Source organism: Sciurus carolinensis, unplaced genomic scaffold (assembly GCF_902686445.1).
Source record: "Sciurus carolinensis unplaced genomic scaffold, mSciCar1.2, whole genome shotgun sequence".
NCBI classification, from domain to species: domain Eukaryota; kingdom Metazoa; phylum Chordata; class Mammalia; order Rodentia; family Sciuridae; genus Sciurus; species Sciurus carolinensis.
In genome coordinates, this window is record NW_025920229.1 from 430520 (window position 1) to 447174 (window position 16655).

The window sequence follows — 16655 nt, forward strand, 5'->3', positions numbered from 1 at the left end:
GGGGCTTTGATAAGTTCTGATGTTCTCCTGGGAATCTAGGAAGCTGTGAACAGGGAGCAGGCTAATGCACCCTCCAGTTAGACCTGAGAAAACTCTAGGCTCTCACCTCTGGATGATGTTGAAGCTCTGGAGAGCAAGTGGGATGTAAAAGCTCAGGCAGAGTTGTCAGCTGTCTGGCTGAGTGTGGGAGGCATACCCCAATAGGTGCACGAGGCTCCTCAGCAAGGACTAAGCATGTGTTCATTTGAGAAGTTTAAGGAAATCTCTGTCAAATTATTACCTGGCCAAGAAGAAATTTCAGTGACCACAAATGGTAAAGATTATAAACTTAACAGAATTTGTTAAGAAAAATCAACATAATTGCCTTGTGTACACGTATGACTGCATGGCCAATGTGATCCTGCAATACGTATAATCAGAAAGTGAGAGATTACACTCCATTTATGTATGACCTATCCAAATGTATAAATGCATTTTTATGGTCATGCACAACTAATTAGAACAAATAAAATTTAAACATTTTTAAAAAGAAAGAAAAATCACAAAGAAACAGTAATAACAAACCAATGCTAGGGAAGAATCTGATTTTCACAGGTTCTATGTAATATTATTTCATATTTATCATCAGCTAAAAATAACTTGAAAAACATGTAAGAAAATATATGTCCCACACACATGGAAACATTAGAGTTTCAATTACACACAAAATGCATGCATCAGAATCCTGCCATGGCATGGGGCAGAGTAGTGCTCACCTGTAATCCAAATGACTCTGGAGGCTGAGGAAAGAGGATCACAAGTTCAAGCCAGTCTCAACAAAGTGAGGCCTCAAGCAACTTAGTGAGACCCTGTCTCAAAATAAAAAAGTAAAATGGGCTGGGGATGTGGTTCATTGGTAAATTACCCCTAGGCTCAATCCTTAGTATAACAACAACAACAAAAATCTACTATGGCACTTTCTACCTCAGGAAAAAAATAAACTATATAAAAATCAATTAAAACTATATTTTAGAAGTAAGTATAGAAGGTAAAAAAATAAAGCTTTTAGAAGAGAATAGTTTCATGATATTGAGCTACTAAAAGGATTGTTAAGCAAAACATTTCATGTGCAAAATTAAGGGGGAAACTGATTTACTGTATCATTAAAATATTAAATATTAAAAGTAGCACTTCTAATTACCCAAAGACAACACTAAGAGAGTGAAAAGGCAAAATAATGCAGAATGGAATGAAATATGTTAAACACAAGGAATCAACAGATACAGGCCTGAAGACATTTATCTATCACCCATATAAAATATCTATACATAACTATCTTTCTCTATATATACTAAAAATATATACATATTCAAAACACATGTCCAAAATCCTTGAAATTAATAAGAAACTGACAACCAGGAAGAAACATGGCAAAAAGAAACACCTCTTCCTGGAAACAGGAAAAAGAAGCAACAAATGTTTACTATACATTAGTCATCAAAGAAATGTAAATTTAAAACATGAGTACATTCCAGTGAAATTCAGAAGGCTCACGTCATCAGAGTCAGCAGGAGACACTGCTGACAGTACCATACTGAAATATTGTTTTCTTATACTAATGCTATCTACTATCTAAGTATTGTGTACTAATGTTAACTACACACTTTTCCTGTGACAAGACAATCTTATGCCTACATACATTCCCACAGGAAAAAAAAATTGTTCAAGAAATCATGGCAGAGAAGTTTCCCCACTTGTTAAAATGTATGAATTTTCAGATTAAAAATATCTGGTGACTAATCCCATGGAACCCGTAACTCTCCTTGTGTAAAGGCAAGGACGTGCAAGTATCTCATCTGAGCTCACTGAGAAGGCCAGAAAATAAAGATGAAACTTCATGTATTGATTCCCTCTGAATCCCTATACTTGGAAATTGTCACTGTCTTCTTGTTAAGGTGCTGATTTCCATATGAAATACAGTGTGCCCACCACTTTCTACTCAAATATCTCTGATGGAAATTCAATATACACATAAAGTAGATTGCCCTAGATTTAGATCCCTATTGTAGCCTTGAATCAGACTTGACTGGGTGATCAGTCTTGGACCCTACAGGATATCAGTACCTGACAAAAAAGAAAGGATCAGAATCCTGAAATTCTCATAGCACTTCCCAATCAACATGCAGCTAAAGGAAGCAGATCCAGGTGGGAGAGCTGTTCTGACCCTTCTCAAGATAGTGGGAATGATCACCTGACCAGATGATATCACATAAGTAGAAATTATGCTGATGATGACTCCTGCCTTTTTCATTTCCTGAAAACATTCATAAATAGCCTTCTCAATTAAGAAAGAGATTAAAAATAATTTTCATAAACTTCAAAACAACAGAGAGGAAAACTTCCTTAACAATTAACTAATGGCCAAAAACAACAAGAAGAAAATATAAGGAAAAGTCCTTCTTATTGGTCCCAACATTGGGAGTCTATGGTATAAAAGCCTCAGTAAAACAGATTTTCTCATATCAGAGAAACTCACCTGTGAACAAACAGGATCCCACCATCCACACCTGACACCATGAGTGACTGCTGCTGCTCCCCTTGCTGCCAGCCTACCTGCTGCAGGACCACCTGCTGCAGGACCACCTGCTGGAGACCAACCTGTGTCACTTGCTCCTGCACACCCTGCTGCCAGCCCAGCTGCTGTGGGTCCAGCTGTGGGTCCAGCTGTGGGTCCGGCTGCTGCCAGCCCTGCTGCCAAACTACCTGCTGTAGGACCTGCTTCCAACCAACCTGTGTGACCAGCTGCTGCCGCACACCCTGCTGCCAGCCCTGCTGCTGTGTGTCCAGCTGCTGCCAGCCCTGCTGCCAGCCCAGCTGCTGTGGCTCTAGTGGCTGTGGGTCCAGCTGCTGCCAGCCCTGCTGTTGTGGGTCTAGTGGCTGTGGGTCCAGCTGCTGCGGTGGGTCTAGCGGCTGTGGGTCCGGCTGCTGCCAGCCAGTTTGCTCTGGACCTGTGTACTGCACAAGGACCTGCTACCACCCCACCTGTGTCTGCCTGCCTGGTTGCCTAGGCCAGGGCTGTGGGTCCAGCTGCTGCCAGTCTTGCTGATGATGCTCAACTCCCCAAACACCAACATCTGCACAATCAGAGTTGTGTTGTAGCCTTTGATCTTAAGTCAAGATCTTCACTCTCTTCTCTCTTTGTAACTTAGAAAAGCAAATCCTCACAGCAATCCCATAGGTTTCTCTAGCTGATCAATGATCTACAAGATCATGTTTTCTTTCTTATCCTACTCATGTTCTTGTGTCCAGATTTTTGTTTTCATAATCACTTTATCTTCCTAGTAGCAGGAATTGTTACCTAAGTGGTTTTTAATAAACTTTGAACCATTTTCATCCCAGTTGTGCTTTGTTTTCTTGGACAGCATGCCTTATGTGACAGTTACAAACAGATCCCATACCATGGGCATTATCCATTCTGAGTCTCAAAACAGTCCCCTGTAAATTAGTATCTCCCTTTTTCAGATGAGAACACTTCATTGTGTGATGCTGTGTGGTTAATAATAGAGCAAGATCCAATACTGGGCCTTTTCCTCCTGCCCAAATGTACTTACATTAACATCCCCAATTAAGTAGAAATGGCATCCAGGACTTAACTGGAGCAGGCTGTGCCCCTGACTTGATGCAAATGTGGGAGGATTCTCTCATATATACAAATAGCATTTCTGCTTGCAATGTTCTTCCCAAATTAGTTTCCCACACCTCAGTGAGCACCGGTACTTGCTGTGGCAGCAGGTGCTACACTAAATGACTTTCATGAATGCAGGGATCCTTTGAGGTCCTAGCCTCTTATAGGCATGGAGGGATTCATCTGCATCAGAAAGCTTTGAGAATCTCTTGTGTCTTCATGAAAGTCTCATCTAAAGGGATTTGTTCCTTGGTATCATGTAAACCAAATCCTTACATGGTCACCTCTATCCACCGGAGAAATCTATACTCATGACCGCAGGCTCTGTACAAAAGCCTATATAGCAGCAATAATTTGAATAGTCACATCCTGCAAAGAAGCTATTTGTTTTCCTAGAGGACATAAACAAATGAATTTTGTCAGCTTCATTCTGTGAAAGATAGTGTAGCAGGGAGAAGGAACATGCTGCAGATAACTGTGCTGATGAGTCCTCACCCATGACCTCAATAAAGAACAACCAATTCGATTATTTTGATTTACATGAAAGGGAAAAAGCCAGAACTGACTTAGAGGGTTACACATCAAGAGTCATCAGCTCCCTTTGGGGTTGAGTGAGAGGGTGTGATTTGTAGAAAACAGGGTTCATTTCTATTTCCTAATCTGTTTGATGGCATGACTGTGCTCATGTTAGGATGTTTCACCAAGTTGGAAATTCATAACTTTCCTCATTTTTAAGTGAATGGCCAACCTAACAATGTCCTGATATTATGTTAGTCCTCAAAGATACATCAGGTACTATTTCATCTAATCTTATCTCCCTCATGAAAAAGAAAGAAAAGAACAGAATGAGAGAGGAGGAGAAAGAATGAGAGTCAGAGACAGAAGGGAAGACAGAGAGAGATCCCTGACCAAGATCAGTAACTCTTCTGGTACCAGGTTAGGACTAGAGTCACCTGCTCATGCTGGTTTACCTGGGTCTGCAGGGCTTCTGTGGCAGAAAGTCCCACAGGCTCATCCTGGTGAGCCCTCAGTACTGGATCAAACAGGACTGATAATCACCCACACATCCATCCATACCTGGATCGTCCCATGTACTGCTTCTGTTTCTAACCTCAGGTCTGGGTCTGTTCTGCTGTGCAAAACTGCATGCCAAACACCCTCTTCCAATGTGACTTGGACACACCTGGGACATACAGGTGGAAGAAATGGTACAGAGACAGATGCCTCGAGGAGTCTTCAGTCAGGATCCTCTGGGTAAATGCATGTGCTGTTCATCCCTGTGAATACAGCAGTATTATTCTCCCACAGACACTTCCTCATCTGAACACAAAGTCGTTCTAGAAGAACAACTGCTCAGTCCCTCCCAGAACAGTGGGAGCCACCACGTGAACAAAATGATACTCAGAGCATCAAGGGTGCTAACGAGGTGACTGTCTTCGTTTCATCTGGAAAGAGTTCCTGTGAGTTACACCCTCTTAAGAAAGCAGACTCAACATTTACTTTCCGAACACTTTTATCACTTAAAGAATAACTTCTTCCTTCACAAACACAAACTGAATATTGATAATTACATAAACATCAACAAGGAAAAGAGCTGCTGATGCTTCCAAATGTTGGAGGCCAGGTAGATAAAAGAGTCTGATTAGAAGGAATCGTCATAGTCAGCAAAATGTGCCTATGAACAGGATCCACCTCCCACACCTGACACCATGGCCCATTACCTGCTGCTCCCCTGGCTGCCACCCTACCTGGTGCAGGACCACCTGCTGGAGAGCAGCCTGTGTGATCAGCTGCTGCAGCACACCCTGCTGTCCACCCAGCTGCCGTGGGTCCAGCTCCTGTTGCTGCAGCAGGCCCTCATGCCAGCCTAACTTCTGCGTGTCCAGCTGCCGCCAGCCTTCTGGCTGCTGATCAGTGTCCACAAGGCACAGCACTGCAGTACCATTTTGTGGACAATTTTACTTTCTAGACTATCCTGACAGCTAGCACGCTGTCACCGAAATTCTGTCACCACTCTACTCGTTGAAAATCCTGTGAGTCGGCTCGATGGAGTGCAGAGCATGTCATCCTGGTTTTCTTCTTTCCTATGACCTGGCATCATGTACCATCTTCATTATTTCCTCTTTCTGGAGTTGTGGTCTTTGACTCTTTAAGATCTTCAGTCTTAGGCATGGCACCGCACCACATGACTCAGCTAGATCATACCTCAGTATTTATCCTGAGGAATTAAAGTCATCATGCTACAGAAATACATGCATACCCATGTTTATAGCAGCACAATTTACCATAGCCAAACTATGGAACCAGCCTAGGTGTCCACCAACAGATGAATGGTTTTTAAAAAATGGTGATATATATGCACAATGGAGTTTTATTCAGTCATAAAGAAAAATAAAATGATGTCACTTGCAGGAAAATGGATGGAACTATAGACCATTACATTATGTTAAGCACAATAATCCAAACTCAGAAGATCAAGGGTCATATGTTTTCTCTCACAGGTAGACGATAGAGAGGGAAAAGGAAAAAAGTGGGAGGGGGGAGGGATCTCATTAAAAAATCAAAGGGAGATCAGTAGAGGAAAGGGACTATGTCAGGGGCGGGCCTGAGGGCCCCAGAGCCGCACCGTGGCCTGATCTCTAAGATGGCGCTTGGCAGTTTGCCAGACATAACTGCACTCATATTCAAGTTTTAGGAAGTAACTCTGGTTAGCTGTTGTACATGAGGCAATCCTGGTATCTCCCTGGAGACTGTTCCTTGATAGGCTGACTTTCCTGGTAGTCTACTCTCTGATAGGCTGATGTTCTCAATATAAGTCTGAGACTTGTGGAATAAAGCCCTTTTGGTTCCTGTGATCAAGAAGAGCGTACGCGTTGTGATTGTCCCCACGGGCGGTGGGCGATCATAAGTGGTGCCGAAACCCGGGAACTCGAGTTACAAAGAAGGAACTGATCAGATAAATACAGGGAAAGTAAAGTACAGTCTGGCCAGGTTAAAGTTCGCAGGATAAGCAACGAGTTAAAGTTCGCGGGATAAGCGACGAGTTAATGTTCGCGGGATAAGCGACGGAGATTGAGTGTAAGTGTTTTCGCTTTTGTTTTGCTAGTTAAAGTGCTTTGCATTCTGTTAGTTTAATAGAGAAATATGGGCACTGAAATGTCACGAATGCACATGGAAGGTCCCTTAAAGGATTTGCTCCGGGCCAATGGAATTCCTCTTGAAACTAAAACAATCCAAACCAAATGCAGAGAGGCCATAAAACAAGGGGAAGAGGTTTTGGAGGAAATAAAAGAGGAAAGGTCTAAAGCATTAGAAAGGGCGTCAATAAGATCAGAGACAGACAAGGAAAATGAAACTGGGTGTGAGGATAGTTCAAATGAAGAGGAGGATTTACTATGTAAAACAAAAAATCTTGCTATTACAGGATCTACTAAAGAAAAGATGGGGCAAACACACACCACACATGGTGACCCTGCGCTCTCAGCTCTTAGACTCATGCTGAAGAGTAGCAGCCTTGAGTGGTCTGATACACAGGCAGAAAAAGCCTGGGACACCTTTAAGAGGGAAATCAGTTTAGGGGAGGGTCCCGCATTAGGAGTCTGCCCTACGTTATCCGCCCTTAAGGCCTGCTTCTCTCCAGGACCTCCCAAAGGGGGCTCCAAGTTTCTCCCCAAAGAGCCACCGCCTAAAGAACCGCTGGCTCCTCCCGTTGCATCTCCTTCCAGAAACTTGCCACATAGTAAACAACATTGGGAGACCTTTAATGAGGAGCCCAATCCATCTCAATCCGCTCCTCCCAAGGTTGAGGAACCACGAGGGCAGCCAGCCTCTACACATAGGGAGGACCCACTACCACCCCGGGGAGGCTCATTGCTGCCATCTTGTATTCTGGGGCCACATCAGACTCCAATGAAAGCCCTCACCCTCCTCCTTCTGGATGGCAGGAAATCTTCCTGGTGGCCATTTTATGATACTGGGCAAGAACTCACAGACTCTAACCTTCCCCCTCCCTTTATGGCCCTCCTGATAAATGTTAAAATGTTAGTTTTGGAAGGAATGACTACTGATCACAAATTGGCCAGTGCAGGGATGAAAGATGGCTCCATGGGAAGGTGGATTGTGGCTACCAAAGATATTGGCACACAGCTTCCGCAAGCGAGCAGGCAGATGGAAAGGGATTCCTTATCTTCAAGTCTCTTCTTTCTTGCGCTTCTATGCTAATTCCTTCTCCTCCTCCAACTTCGCTCTACCCAGCCCACCTAGTCCTCTTGCCATGAGGTCCCACATATGCCGGTGTGGAGGGAGTAACCAGCCCAACCATCAGTGGCATGTCCTAGTAAGGAGTATGACATAGTAGCCCCAGTCCCCACAAATATTGGGAGATAATTGTTTCACAATTTTCTTCGTCCAAACCTGAATTGATTACTAACCAGGATTAAGGGTTAAAATGCCCTAGGCATCAAGTTTCTGCTGGAACATTTTAGCCCCTTTCAGATCCAAATCTCAGTCAAGGCTTACATTGAAATGTAAATAGAGAAAGTCTGAAGGCTCAGTAGGAGACTGGTCTCAAACCCAAGAAAAAGAAAAAAAAAAAAAAAAGAGCAAAAGTCTTACCTGAACTCCAGCAAAAGTAAATTTTATGGTGCTTTACTAAAGTAATTAATAGCCATAACATTTTCCCAGGACTCTTGTTTTTTTCTGAATTCTACATATTTTTTTGAGCTCATGACTTTTTTGATCAGTTCTATTTTTTTTTATTCAACTAGAGTTTTGAACATCTCTTACGTTGCAATGGAGATTCACCTATAAAGTTTCAAGGCCTTTGATTTTGTGTTATGTGTATGTCGTGCTGTCTAATGTCATGTTTTGTCTGTATCAAAATTGAGCGCTCCTAAAATTAAAATTTAAAAATGGATCCAAATATTTTTAATTCACGTGATTTAAAGAGGTTCAATTTAAATTGGGTAAACTAATAGAAGTAAAATGTCTTAAAAATAACTCGAGAGTCTCTAGGTGGTCAAACTAATAAAATGTTGATGTAGAGTACTATAAATAACAAAATATTTAATCTTATTAAAATAGAGTAATTTTTTTTAATTTAGAAATTTCATAAGAGTTGTTTCAGAATGTGAACAAAAAGGGGTCAACAGGAAAGAGAAAATAAAGGTTCTGGGTATGGAAATATATTTAGTAAAAGGGAAAAGGAAATGTTTCTGGGTAAGAAAGTGCTTGTGTGATGAAATAAATGAGGGTCTAAGTAAGTGCTAAGAAAGTCTATGTAAGTAAAGGGCAAGTTTCAACAAGTTTGCATGTAACTAAGTTGGTTGTATGTATGTGAAACATCTAAAGCTATTTAAGGTTTTTTCTAAGATGAAATACTAATGTTCTAATATAAACCAAAGTTTAATCTATGTGGTAAAATGACATGGTAAAATAACAAGGATTTCTTAGAAACACTAATTTACTCTTAACTTTGTGTCTATTAAGTTTTATTCTTTAGAACAATTAGTCTTAAAAATAGGGGTTTATACAATTATGGTTAAGCAACTGTTAGAGTATTGTACTATGTTATAGAGTCTAAATTTTTCTTTAAAAACTATATTTGGTAAGAACCAATTTCTCACTAAATTTGAAATAACTCTAACCACAGGTATACCTTATAACCCACAAGGACTCTTTATAAACAAAAAGGGGGAATAGGGGAGGCCTTCAGGTCCCCTAAAGATAAACTTTCTCTTTGCCTCTTTATTTTAAATTTTTAACTCTGGATAATGAGGGTCACTCTGCCACTGAGAGACATGGCAATCATAAACAACATGATAGAGTGACGGTAAAATGGAAGGATGTTCTTACAGGACAATGGAATGGCCCGGACCCGGTGCTTTACTGGAGTCACGGCTCGGTTTGTGTGTTTCCACAGGATAAAACATCGCCTATCTAGGTTCCTGAGCGACTAACTCGACCAGTGCCAATGCTACCAACAAGTAACTCAGACCAACATACTCCTGATGACCATCATGCTCGTAGCCCCCCTTGAACTAACTTACAACCTCTTTTTAGTCTCTTAGGATGCTATCTCTCTCAATGTTGGAATGCTTCTAGGTTCCCACTGGCAGTCTTAATGTGTGTTCCTACCTTCCAACCAGTCCCAGTCTCTGTTACAGATGCGGAATTGCCAGTGTTACTATCAAGAAACAGGAGAGATTTTGGCATCACAGCTGCCGTGGTCGCCACGGTAGCAGTCTCTGCAGCGGCAGCCGCAACCGCAGCAGCAGCATTGATACAACCATACAAACAGCAACAACAATCACTTGGTCGAAAATACAGCTGCAGCCTTACAGACTAAAGAGACCCTAAACCAACATCTAACAGCAGGCATACTCCTTGTAAATCAAAGAGTGGACTTACTACAAGAACAAGTGGATATCTTGCAAGAACTTTTGGGACTGGGATGTGTTTTTCCTTTAAGAGCAGTGTGTGTCATCCCTATTGCTTATAATAACCTTAGCTCTGTGGTTATGTTATCTAAAAATCTCTGTCTACCTTACTGGTAATTGGTCATCTACATTTGATAATTTAACCAGTCAGCTATGAGCTGAAATACTCAGAGTCAATGCCACCAGGGTTCAAGTTGCATCGGTATCTAAAGCCCTGGGATTGACAAAACAGTGGGCTGGAACAGTAGCTATTCTGATTATTATCTGCTTAGGGATAGCCTATGTTATACACAGCCAAATCAGAGCTCGCCAAGATGCCCGATGTCATCAACAGGCTATAGTACAGACTTTGACAGACATTGAGACAGGCACATCCCCCCAAGTATGGCTAAGCATGCTGGACCAGTAGTCAAAGACGGGTAAGATCCGTGGAAATGCATACCAACCTAAGACAGGGTTCTGACGCCTGGAGGTCAGAATTCCAATGACGGGTAAGGATGTAATTTGCCATGGACAACCTAAGACAGGCATGGTCCCAAGTCATCTTTTTCTTTATTTTAAGAATAAGGGGGAGATGTCAGGGGCAGGCTCTGAGGGCCCCAGAGCCACACCGTGGCCTGATCTCTAAGATGGCGCCTGGCAGTTTGCCAGACATAGCTGCACTCATATTCAAGTTTTAGGAAGTAACTCTGGTTGGCTGTTGTACATGAGGCAATCCTGGTATCTGCCTGGAGACTGTTCCTTGATAGGCTAACTTTCCTGGTAGTCTACTCCTGATAGGCTGATGTTCTCAATATAAGTCTGAGACTTGTGGAATAAAGCCCTTTTGGTTCCTGTGATCAAGAAGAGCGTACACGTTGTGATTGTCCCCGTGGGCAGTGGGCGATCATAGGACTAGGGGATGGGAGTCAGGGAGGGAGGGGGGAAGTGATAGGGAATGAGATTGGCCAAGTTATATTGTTATATTGTGTGCATGTATGAATATGTAACAAAAACTCCCATCATTATGTATAACTCTACTGTACCAGTTAAAAATCATGGAAAAATGTTTTAAATTAAAAAAAAATAAAAATTTTAATCACTTTTTTTAAGAACCTTACAAATAAAAACCTTAGAACTTTCTCATATTTTTTGCAACTGATCAGTAATCTCAATAATCATGTTTTGTTTTCTAATGGACTCATGCTTCTGGTATCCTGCTTTGTTCTATTTGTGATCACTTAAGAGTTATTTCATGAGTCACAAGGTTTTATCCATGTTTCTTCATGAATTCTGAACCTCAATTCATTTCACATTGTGCTTTGTTTCATTGTACAACAGCCCCTGATAGATTTAAATGGATATTACATACTATATTATTCATTCTGAGTATCATACCAGTCCCCACAAATGATTTTCTCTGTTTTTTCAGTTCATTGTATCTAGTCAGGTAGCCAATAGTGGACAGACTCAGATGCAGGGCTGGGTCCTCCTTGTCTGTCCAAAGATACTTACAATGACATCTCAAGACAAGTAGAATCGCTAACCTTTGGTTACCAGGCCAACATGCCATGGTTGCTGCCATAGCTCCTTTGTGGCTACTCACAGGCATAGGCATACCATGGTATTCTCCTGTGAATCTCCTAAATTTCAGGAATAATTTCCTGGAACAATGCTCTACTACTTCATTATAATTATCTTTCACCAAAAAGCAACTCCTGTCTTTGTCATTTTATCAACTGACATGAGGAGTTCAAAATGACAGGGCAACACTTGTGACTTTAGATTATATCCTCTGATAGAATATCCCTTACTTAGGGCACAAAGTTGTCCACCCTCTAGAATCCAAAGCCATGGAGATGCGAGCACAAATTGCCAACTATGTTGTTGATAGTTAAAATGAGAACACTCACTCTACTTCCACCCATCAGTCTCTGAACCCATGTATACTGCTATTGAAGATGTGATGTCTGGTACTACCTGTGCGTGAACCACGTAAGAGCCTCTGGGCCAGGAGATATCACACATCCAGATGATAACATAGGAAAACTGCAGGTTATCACCTCTGAGTTGGCTCCTTAGATTCCAAAGAACTCTGCCACTCTTTGTAAATATGCCATTGCTTCTCATTAATACCTTGGTCTGGAGGTTGATGATTTATAAATTTGAAGTATGTAGCAGTCTGCCTTTATCCAAGTTTTTATCTTACATGGTTTCAGTTCCCTATTGTCATCCATAGTGCAAAAATATTAAATGGAAAACCCCAACTCTTGAGAGAGGGAGAGACTATATCTACATAACTTTTATTATTGTGATTGTTCTAATTGTTCTATTTTATTATTAGGTATTATTGCTAATCTCTCACTGTGCCAAATTTATAAACTAAACATTATCATGGGCATGAATTTATAGTAAAAATCCATTCTATATAGGGCTTAGTACTACTCACAATTTTAGGCATCCACAGGGGATTCTGGAATATAGCTCCTGAAGATAAGGAGGAACTACATTATTTTGTGTTAAATCAGGGATATTTAGTTAAACAAAAGATTATTGATAGAGAAGAAATGGATTATCTGATAAAAATAAAAGTGATTGATTGGATTTGTTTCTATGGTATCTCTTAAAAATACAAGATTTTTGGTCTCTTAAAAATAACATCTCCCTGCAGACTGGTTGACCAAATAAAGGGAGGAAAAGAGAAAAGCAAATAAACAAACAAATGAAACCACTTTCAGATTAACCTATTGATGGACATACTCCATTACATGGAGTAGAAAATGGAAAGAAAGATTCATAAAGGAGGTTAATGCAATGTGAAGAAATATTCATAAGGAAGCATAAACACATTCTATCTCTTACCCTGTTTAGGGAGAACACAGTGAGCAGAACAGGAATCAAATGGTCTTTATAAGAATATAATTCCCATAACCAGGATCTGTTTTCTTCTCTTCCATAATAAAGAAGATTAAAATTAGAGATAAACAGATGCACTGTCTCCAAGGAAGTTTAGGACAAAAAAGAGAGAGAGATGTGTAAACCAGAAGCATCTTACAAAATTGGCATGAACACAAATAATAAGGAATTATAACAAATAACCAGATTTTCCATGGCAATGTCATACTAGTAAAACAGAATTCTGCAGTTTTTAAATATTCAGAGAAAGTACTTGGAACTTAATAATGAATATGGAGTAGGCAAGGTCAGGGACCTAGGACTTAAAAAAGTGACTCCCTTGGAATTCATTCGAACAAAAGGGAAGCATTGTACAGAGTCAGCGTGCAGGACACAAGGTGGGAAACCAGATGCTGGAGACTAGAGAAGTAAAATGAATGTGATTTCACAGCAAGAGAGAGCAGCAGACAAGGTGTCTAATTTGGAGAGGAATGTCTCAACAATGCCATTTGGACTCCAGTGTCACAGTTGAATGGATAGAAGAACATCTAGCAGGTCCAGGGGGACAGGTGCTACCATTACATCTCTATGTAATGGAGATGCCCAAAAATTGAAGTGCATTTTTCTGCAGATCGGATGTCACATCACAAAACAAACACATGGCAGGTGCTGAGAAATTGTAGGATGGGGTCTCAGACTGCGAGTGAATTCTAACAGGGCTCTCTAAGACTACCTTGCTTACAAATCTCTATGAGATCCCCAAACATCTCTATTTGTTCAACCAATTCAACTGATTAATTGATTGGTCAATTCTTGCTGTCATTTTCTGAAGTCCATAAGCTTTCAAAGGAATGCCTTTTTTTTTTTTTTTTTTTTTTTTTTTTTTTTTTTTTTTTTTTTTTTTGCGGTGCTGGGGATGAAACCCAGGGCCTTGTGCCTGTGAGGCAAGCACTCTACCAACTGAGCTATAACCCCAGCCCGCCATTTCTAAAAAGAAAATATAGGGTGGAATTAAATTGGTATCCAATCACCTCAGGGATAAAAGAAAACTATCTTCCAAAACTTCCATGTTGATTTTTATTACTTCCAAAAATCTACCAGGGTCTGTAATTGATTCTTGCAAATTTAGAAATCTGATCTTATTTATAAAGGAAAGGATAAGACCCCCACTTTGGGAGCATAATAAATTTATGCATTTCCCCAAAATAAACATTTATTAATCACAATTATGAGCTTAACAACTGAAAATTTCGTACCCAAAGGAGAAGTCAAATAACTCCCTGAACAACATTTTCTGAGCAAAGAATCAGAAGAAGTTAGAAAGATGGAAGGTTTAGTGGAATCCCTTATATTTATATCACAATGCATGACTTGGCTAGGGAACTAGGAGATTCAGGGGGCAATGTCCCTCTTTCCTGCATTGTGATTGACTGGGCACCGCCAATGTTTACATCAGTGCCTCCCCTGCATCTAAACTTCCACAACTGACCATTCCATACACCTTAGTTCATTTACTAGTTTATTAACAAGTTTATCATTTATTCTCACTTCAACCAGGCTGGTGACTTATAAAGGAAAGATGTGTATCTGGCTCATGATTCTGGTGCGTGGAAAGTTCAGATAGTGTCAGCACAAGTACCTGACTAGGGCCCCCTGACTGTGTCCCAACATGGTCAAGAAGTTGAAGAGAAAGCAGGTTCATAGATCACATGATGAGAGGAGAAGAAGAAGGAGACCAAACTGAGACAACCGAATTTGTTTTATAACAACCCATTCACTTGGGAACTGATACAGTCCCACAAAATCTGACTCTCTCTCTAGAGCCATTTGTGAAGGTGGATCCCCAATCTCCTAACCACCTTCTACTGGGCCCCATTCCTTCAAAGTGCTTAAAGGTACCTCACCCCCAACACACTAGTCTCCCAGAGAATTTGGGAGACAAATTACACCCAAAGCATAGGAATACACCATTGCATAATTTTGCCCTGTGAGGACTGTTGGGATATTCTAGTCTCTCTGTTGTTCCCCATACCCATGATCTGAACATGTTAGTATAAGCTCATGGACCACAAATGACAGACACAGGAGACAGGAAGCAAACCTCGGATCAGCAAGCTTTCCTTTACTCTGCAGTGAAGTCAATCGATCAGGGATGTTGGAGATGCCATTTTCAGGGTGCGGAGATGGCCCCCAGGTCACCGGAGTCTGAGTTTTATAGTTTCATTGGAGAATGTGGATGTGCAGTTTAGACAGTCAGGGGCTAGTTGTGCAGGTTAAATTTTTAACTCCGGGAGGCAGTTGTAAAAAGTCTGAAACTCATTGTCACAACTCCGTGTTCACTGCTTATCTTCCTTCCTCTGGGACCCATTATCCTAAAGCTTCACTATTTTATTTTCTCCTTTGAGGACTCACCTGTAGTGGGGAAGGGTAAAAGTCCAGGTCCCAGCATTTCAGTATTTGCCTCCTTCCTTCAAGATCCACTGGGGTTGGTAAGGGATAATTATTTGCTTTTGGTGGAGATGCTGGGAATGAACCCAGGAAGGGATGAAGGTTTGTTTTTTCCCTTCAGGGCCCATTGTTTTTGGGAAAGGGTGCGCTGGGAGAGGTTAAATGTTTGGCTAATTTCCCTTCCTCCTCCCGAACCACACTGTTCCTCTGTTTTTCTTGGGGAGCAGTCTTGTAGGAATTATTATTTTCCATAACCCTTCAATAAAAATTCACAAATAACTGAATATTATCTCCTCTAATCTAATTCCTTCACTAAATAGAGAAGAAAGAAAGAACACAAGAAATGTATTGCCAGTTTCCTGAAATAACTGATTCTGCTGGTAAATGAGGTTAGGATTCCAGTCCCCAACGAATTTGGTATTCCAAGAACTGCCCCACTTATATTAATTTATATATATGTAAAATTTGTATATATATACTTGTATATATATAGGACCTCATTCTAGGAAACCCATTAGCTCAGCCATGAGCAAAGACAATGGGTCTCAAAGGATGTAAATTGATGGACATTTCCTATGTCCCAGTGGAATCCTTCTGCTTCTACACACCTGATCTAGATATGCCGGGAACACATTTTAGCAAACATCCTCTTTCCAAAGGATTTTGGTAGACCTGGGATGCACAGGTGAAGAAGTGGTGTAGAGATTGGTGCCTGAACCAATGTTGAGTCAGGTTTTCCTGGGTAAACACACATGGAACTATGCATTGAGTTCATCATACCATCATGACTAACTTTCCCAGAGACACTTCCTAATCTATGTAAAGGAGAAAGAACATAGCAGTAGAGGAACAACTACCCTGACCCTCAGAGGCCAGCAGTAATTGCCACATGACCAGATGACGATCAGAGAAAGAAAAATGCAGATGATGTGGTTCCTTCCTTTTCTCTGAACAGAGCTCCTCAGATATACTGCCAATTAAGAAACAGATTAATCACCCACTTTCAAAAGATTCATGACACTTAGGGAACAACTTCCTCCATGTTAATACCCATACTGAATATAGAAAATAACAGGAAAATAGGAAATATAATGTAAACAAGAACCAGGAAAAATCCTACCGATTGGCCCAAACTTTGGGAGACCCATGTATAAAAGGCCCAGATGGGAAGAAGTCACCATATTCTAGCAAACTCACCTGTGAACAGGATCCCACCATCCACACCTGACACC

General features: G+C 41.0%; 1 protein-coding gene across 1 annotated transcript; it reads left to right on the forward strand.

Annotated features, from left to right (window-relative positions):
- The first annotated feature begins 2554 nt into the window (after positions 1–2554).
- Positions 2555–3085, forward strand: LOC124975244 (keratin-associated protein 9-9-like). Its single transcript, XM_047538052.1, has one exon. It carries the CDS (start codon positions 2555–2557, stop codon positions 3083–3085), a length of 531 nt encoding a protein of 176 aa, XP_047394008.1.
- The last annotated feature ends 13570 nt before the right edge of the window (positions 3086–16655 follow it).

What these genes read in the sequence shown, in the direction of transcription:
- LOC124975244 (XM_047538052.1), top strand. Translation starts at nt 2,555, where the DNA reads ATGAGTGACTGCTGCTGCTCCCCTTGCTGCCAGCCTACCTGCTGCAGG.